This window comes from Henckelia pumila, chromosome 3, assembly GCF_033568475.1.
Source record: "Henckelia pumila isolate YLH828 chromosome 3, ASM3356847v2, whole genome shotgun sequence".
Taxonomy (NCBI): Eukaryota; Viridiplantae; Streptophyta; class Magnoliopsida; order Lamiales; family Gesneriaceae; genus Henckelia; species Henckelia pumila.
In genome coordinates, this window is record NC_133122.1 from 37,561,083 (window position 1) to 37,568,324 (window position 7,242).

At 33.6% G+C, this 7,242-nt stretch overlaps 1 protein-coding gene across 1 annotated transcript; it reads right to left on the reverse strand.

The window, feature by feature from the left end:
• Positions 1-301: 301 nt before the first annotated feature.
• LOC140886496 (hypersensitive-induced response protein 1-like) lies at positions 302-4,774 on the reverse strand. Its single transcript, XM_073293091.1, has 6 exons — positions 4,705-4,774; positions 2,394-2,591; positions 2,007-2,127; positions 1,397-1,488; positions 1,217-1,313; positions 302-893 (listed from the first exon to the last, which is right to left on the reverse strand). The coding sequence occupies exons 2-6, from the start codon at positions 2,580-2,582 to the stop codon at positions 532-534; spliced, it is 861 nt and encodes a 286-aa protein (XP_073149192.1). The 5' UTR covers positions 2,583-2,591; positions 4,705-4,774; the 3' UTR covers positions 302-531.
• Positions 4,775-7,242: the final 2,468 nt, after the last annotated feature.

Genomic DNA, 7,242 nt, shown 5'->3' on the forward strand with positions numbered 1-7,242 from the left:
ATTTGTACCACATCTTGTATGGTTTTGTACCACATCTTATATTGTTTTGTACTATATTTTTTAACTAGGGACCCCAAAGCAAAATATGTTTGCATTTGGAGATTTTTGAGCAAATTGCCCCTAAAATAATTCACATTTTAAATACACCATTTATTCCCAAAATACCCTTTTTCGTGTTCCAAAAAACAAAACAAAACAAACAATATAAAAATTTCCCTCGATTCTCGGCTTCGCCCATTTAATATGTGCTCGAGTGTATAATGAAAACAGAAAATGGTAGCCTTCACACAGTGAAATAGTCTACGACGGAAACATATTGATTATATTATCAACAGAATTAAGCCAATCAAAATTCACAATTTCAAGCAAATATGCATTCACAAATCACACGCCTACGACAAAATAAGCTCCCCATATCGAGTTTTTTGTTTTTTTTTTTTTTGACAATGCAAGAAACATATATATATGGGCACTTCAAACACCTTACAGAGAGGGAGAGAGATGAACTTCCGAATCACGGCCAAAATGGAACTACTGTTTAGTAACCTCAGCCTGAAGAAGACCGTCCCGAATCTGTGTCGCGATGTCTTTAACAGCCCCAGGACCGTGTGGAATAAACACAGCAGATGACTTGGATGTTGCTCCAATTTCCTTCATCGTGTCGAAATATTGTGTGACAAGAACCATGTCCATTACATCCTTTGCTGATGTTCCGGGAACACTTTCTGAAAAGGCAAGCACGCTCTCTCTTAGCCCGTCTACAATGGCCTGACGCTGACGCGCAATCCCAAGCCCAGATAAGTATTTGGATTCGGCCTCTCCCTCGGCTTTCTTGATTTGCAAGATTTTCTCAGCTTCAGCCTTCTCATTTGCAGCAACCCTCAGACGAGCAGCTGTTGTGGCATTGAAAGATTATCAGAGTTCAGACATTATTTTCGATCAAATGACATCTCTTTGAAAGCAAACCTCGACGACATATGCCATGTAGGATCTTGGAGCAATGGTAGAATTGGCCCAAATTCCATTTATATTTTGTTTAAAGTCAAACAAAAAAATTTCACTTAATTAAACTCAAGATTCCAATGGAGCGATACAGTGGTGCACAAACATGGGAAACATTTCTCAGGTATAAATAGAGTATTACAGCCATGCACGAATGTAAGACTTGAAGCATTGTGCTTCGGTTCTAGATAGAGTTGACAGTTTCGAAACTAACCCGCATTTATCTCATTCATGGCTCTCTTAACTTGAGCGTCTGGTTCGATGTCCACAATTAGCGTCTGGACTATCTCAAAACCATAGGCAGACATCGCCTACAACGCCAAATATACAAGTTCAGAAGTTAGATACACATCGCACATATATCAACTTTTGTTATCAATAGAGCATACATTACCTTTTCAAGTTCATCCTCCACAGCCTTAGCTATGTCATTCTTCTGCTCGAAAGCAGAATCCAATTCCAATCTTGGTACACTTGCCCTTATGACTAACAATGTATACAGTACAGGTCATTAATATTACTGTAACATTTTCGAAGATTGGGAAAAAAAACCCCGAGGATAGCTTTTTTAAACTAACATCTTCTCTAAATTCAGATAGATTGTATAACAAGTCATAGATTAAAGAAAAATATTTCTACAATCAAAGGAATAACTCTGTCAACTTACATTAATACAATCTCCTTCGTGGATACAACTGACAACAAACTAATATAGTAATCTTAAGAAAAAGTATTCCACGATTGCAAAAAGAGTAAAAGCAATGTGCTACCAAAATAGAGTAGAATGAGACATTAAAAACCACATAAAAGGAACATAATGAAAAAAATTGCTAAGTTGCACCTCTTGAATTCGCAAAACACCAAGAATGTTCAACAAAATAAGCAAGCAAGAGTTCAGTACATCAAGAACAACCAAACCTACTTTGAATAAGCAAAAGTAGTAATAATTGATGAAAACTAGAAATAAAAAAAATACTAAAAGCCACAAGTCATCGAAACCATACCATCAAAAACATATGCTTGGATCTGTTCTTTCGTGTTAGATAGCTTGTAAAATGCATCTGCTGCTTTTTCTGTCAATGCTCGGTATTGAATTGAGGCAACCACCGTGACAAACACATTGTCCTGAAACGCAAGCATTTCCTACACTTTATCTAGAGGTCAAGATATTCCAGAAAAAACAATGTTGTATGCAATTTTTCCCTGCTATTGGATCTACTGTGAGTTATCATCATTGGTCTGTTCATCATTCATCTCCACATTTTTTTTAATTGGATCTACCGTGAGTTGTCATTACACAAAGCCATGCAATAGGATATAATAATGCTATGCAAGATTTAAGGCCCAAATACAAAGAGAAAAAGTATAACTCAAATAAAATGGTGAAACACCTTAGTTTTTGTTTCACAACGGACGTCAAGCTGTTGCAGACGCAATGTCAGCGTACCAGCCAGCTGGTAACCCAGACACCAAGGCAGGCAATGGCACCCAGGCCCAAGCACTTCGTCATACTTGCCAAACTGTTCCTTCACAGCAACAGTAGACTGATCCACTTGAACGCAACCAAGCATTTGACCCATTTTTCCAATCTATGATCGCCACAGCCAATAAGTGCAGAAAGAGATTTCAGACAAAATCAGTTGAAAGAAAATGATAACATGGTGCATCTCTGCATTTTGTGAGTGGGAAACTAAAACATGATGTTAACTTCATGGGCCCCATAAGATTACCAAGACATGTGGCAACGGGCATGACAAGCAGGGTTTTCAACCTGAGTTTAGCCTATAGCCTAACTGAACCAAGTTGTACGATCAAGGCTTGTTACCTCACCAAAAACTATAGTTGATAGTTACAGTATAACTCAAACCTTTTAAACTATATAACAGCTCAAGCGCTACATTTCTGTCACTCTCCCTGCAGAAGCAATTATTGCTTACAACATATGCTATGAAAATTAGCCTGATTCTTGACCTAGCATGATGACCAGACTCTGCCCAGTCCAAATACCAATTTAGAATTTTTTTCCCAATCACACAAATAAAAATAAAATAAGAGATGATGTTCAAAAAGTTCCTGTTTTATTTTTATATTCGGTGTCCACATTGTACCAGGTCAAAACTCTAACTTGGTAAAAAGCTCGAATTGGATAATAACTAAAACAACCCCGTCCTGTTTGACCATCCCAGGTTTCTGGTTTCGGTTTACACTCCGAACTATCATCCATACTTGTCAAATTGGAAATCACAAAAATCGTGAAAATTTATCATGTCCAAGGAACAAGAAAACACGCCACACTACTATGCTCTGAATTATATTAAATACAAACTTTCGATGAACCAAAACTCTTATATTTGAAATTAAAAAATCTGATTTGATGTCAAATAAATCTTTCAGTTTAAACAATTTTTACTTAGTCGATATATTCATGAAGCTTGACAATGTGGCAGCTAGTCGAAACAAATGAAATAGGAAAACCAATGGAACATTTAAGCTCAAATAGCCTGTTACAGAAATGACAAAGCATTGAAAAATTAATGAATCTTGCTGATATGACAAGTAGTGACATGAAAGAAATTCTTAGAATCCAACAGTTATCAGAGCATGTTAGCAATTATACAAGAACTGGCCAACTGCGCTATACAACACAACCAAAGAAAAACACTTTCAATATAATCTACTCATTTCAAGGAAATCAATCGAAATTTTGTTGCTTGTGTCAAATTTACCCCTCGGAACTGCAACCGTGAAACATTTTTTTTTCTCAAATTTAGTATGATGCCCTTTGGCCTTCAAGTTGAAGCCTACGGAATAGGGGCATAAAATGAAGAAATTGGCTTAAAAACAAGTTATCAAGCAATGTTCTTGGACAATCATGAGTCCTACATACTGAAACTTAAATAAAGATTTAAACATCATTCTCTTTTATCATTTCCTGCATTCACATGATACTCCAGCCTTCAATTTTTACAATGAATTAACAATGGCAAGGGAAAATAAAATCGAGAATTTAGTCTAGTGGTGACCGAAACTTGGATCAGAAATTGATTTTTTTCCTCGAACGAGTAGGATTGGAAACCTCCCCACTAGTTCACTCCTTATAAACCATGACCACGCATTTTTTACAATGGTCTCCAACAGGTTCTTTGGATTAAAACAGAGAAATTTCATCAAAGTTTGTAACCGAAATATTTGAATTCAAATCCAACTCCAAAAAATCTCAGTCCCAGATTACCAAACAGTGGCAGACCCCTGAGGAACTGGCAGGGTGATGGCCACCTTCATTTTTTAAAATTTAAAAAAAAAAATCTATACATTCATATATTTTTAAGAATTGTAATTTCACCAGCTAACTTTTCCAACCATTACAACGTAAGTTTCGCATCCTCTGCGGAAATCTTGACTTCGCCTTCACAAAGCTTCATCCAAAGACTCCGGCATGTAAGGAATTGAAAACTTTCTTCGCAACAATGGAAAGTAAACATGGCATTCACTCACTAAACCCAAAAATCCATCAAATTATTACAAGAACAAAAGGCGGAAAAAGAGAACAAACCCGGCAAAGAAAACTACACAAATCACCAAACAAAACAAAATTCAAGAATAAGTAATCAAATGTCGCTAAACTTCAACACAATTCACAGCCCATTCAAAGTTTCTGTTCGACAAAGAAAATTAATTGCGAAAAGCGTAAGAAAATCTTACCTGGATGGGATATATGATAGAAATGGTGGCTGGAATGGAAGAACAATAGGGTGGAGGTATATTTATAGCAGTTCCGTATATTTGTGATATTTTTTGCGGAATTCAACGAGGAGAAAACACGCTCATAGTGGGGCCCGTCACGAATTGATTCTTCCACTCCGGATTTCCAAATGCCAATATTTGGTTTTATTGTGGAAAATAGATATATTAGATTTTGATTCTTTGTTTTTATATAAGTATATATATATATATATAATTAGGTCATATTATTTTTTGGTATATAATTTCCCAATTAATTATTTTCAGTTTTTTCATATTAATTTAAAATCATTAGTGCTTAAAATTTGTAACTGAGATTAATAAATTCATAGCTTAATGATTATTAATAATCAGTATTTAATATATTTCATCTTTGACCTTGTGATTTGAAGAGCGGACAGCAAATATTACAATCTTTTAACTCATAGATCGATTTTTCCAACAATGTTTTATGCGAAATTATATGCTCGAATTAATTATTATTTTAAGAAATCATTCATGGTTTTTATCATCCATGGTTTACCAAACAAAAAAAAATTAGTAATGATAGAGAACGTGGGAGTTAATGGCCAACGGAATAAAAGTGATTAGCAATAATATTATTGTTTATATTTAGGTAGTGTTCGGGATACATTTTGTGAAGAAAAAACTGAGAAGAAGCTCTCTCAAACACTACCTAAGAGTATCAAAAGAAAACCCACATATTTTTTTAAAAAAGAAAAACAACAACAACAACAACAAAGCAATTAACGTGTTATCTCATCTTACTATATTATTACAGTAGAGCGCCTTTAATTAACTAACTTTCAATTAATTGATAAATCTTGATGTTAGATTAAGATTATATCCTAACTTAATTATCAACAAAATCAAAATTATCAGACAAATTAGTCATCTTATACGGTCACCATTTTATCTTATTTATCAAAATAACACTCACTATCTTTGTTTGTATTTTCAAATTTTTAGATTAGATAATTATCGCTCTTAAAACTTTGAATCTCTAATTTATCATGTGAGTTTTAAAAATAACATGAAAATTAATTAACAAAAAAATATATATGTATAAGCACGCATCGCGTGGGAGAGACGCTAGTTGTTTATTACATGCTAGTGGACACATTTTGCTCGGTTTTATTCTCTAGCTCGTGGACTTATGATTTAGCATCAAATTTGATTGGAAAAAAAAAAAAAAACTAATCCCAATCCAGTACAATTAGATTTTACATAAATATTTATATTAAATTGTAAAATTATATATATATAATGATTCATTGTACACAGTGTGCAGAGATTTTGTTTGCACTGCGGGATGTTCGAGCGAACATCTAAAAAAAAATCAGATGTTCACGCGAACATCATAGGGTGCACACAAAATCCCTACTCACTGGTGTGTAGGGGAACAAGATTATATATATATATATATATAATATGTATATATATATATATATATATATACATATTACGTGTAAACTATGTTTAGTAAAGAGTTGATGAGCAAATATTCTCCAAGTGCGATAAAATTCATAGGATTGTATGATAAACTAATGGTGTGGCAAAAACAAGGTTGAATGCCCCAACAGATACTACTCGGAAACTGCTTAATTAAATGCTTCGTCGTCTTGCCACGAAAGTTCTGAAAAAATAGTTATCGTTATTGTAAATTTGTAGTCTTGGAGGTATCTCGTCTCAAACATGGCCTTTGCAAATCACACGTTTCATGTTTGCATCGTCTATGGTACATCGAGTGATCTATATCTGTTGAGACGGGTACATAGAATGACCGCTAATTCTGTACGCACTTAGTGTATGTGTAAATTAGTTTTCTCTAAATAATTTTTTCAAGGAATACGAAACGCTCCTACCTAAATGTATTAGTTAATTTTTCATATATACTATTTTTTTTATGTATGTAATTTTTATATAAAACAATTTAGAAATCATATTTGTGTAAAAAAAATTGTTATTTTAACTGAGGGTGTTCGATAACAATTTTTTGAAACGGGACTAGATGATGTTAAAATGGGAAATTGAAACGGGACTAGATGATGTTAAAATGGGATTTCCCCTAAATGATGCTTTGAAATTCATATATTTTAAAGGGTTGAAAACCATGGGCAATGGCATCGTTTGAATATTGAATTAATAATATTTCTTATTTTAAATAATTGTCATGGTACGTATAAGATTAATACATGATACTCCTTCATATAGATTAAGAAAGTTATTAGAAAAACAAAGTTTAGAAATAAATTTTTTATTTTACTTTGAGAAAAATAAAAAATTATTGGAAATAGTTAATGTATTTAATTTTCGCGCGGGTGTTTATTATATAAAAGATGACGTGCAAGGCATGCAAAATATGAAAATATCATAGAAACACATTGTCCCGGGTTTATCCAATAGGATTGGTGGATGTCAACGAGTCAACCTGCTTTTGCTTTTCTTTTTAAACATCATAATTGTTTTATAATATGGGTCGCTCATTATTTTAATTTT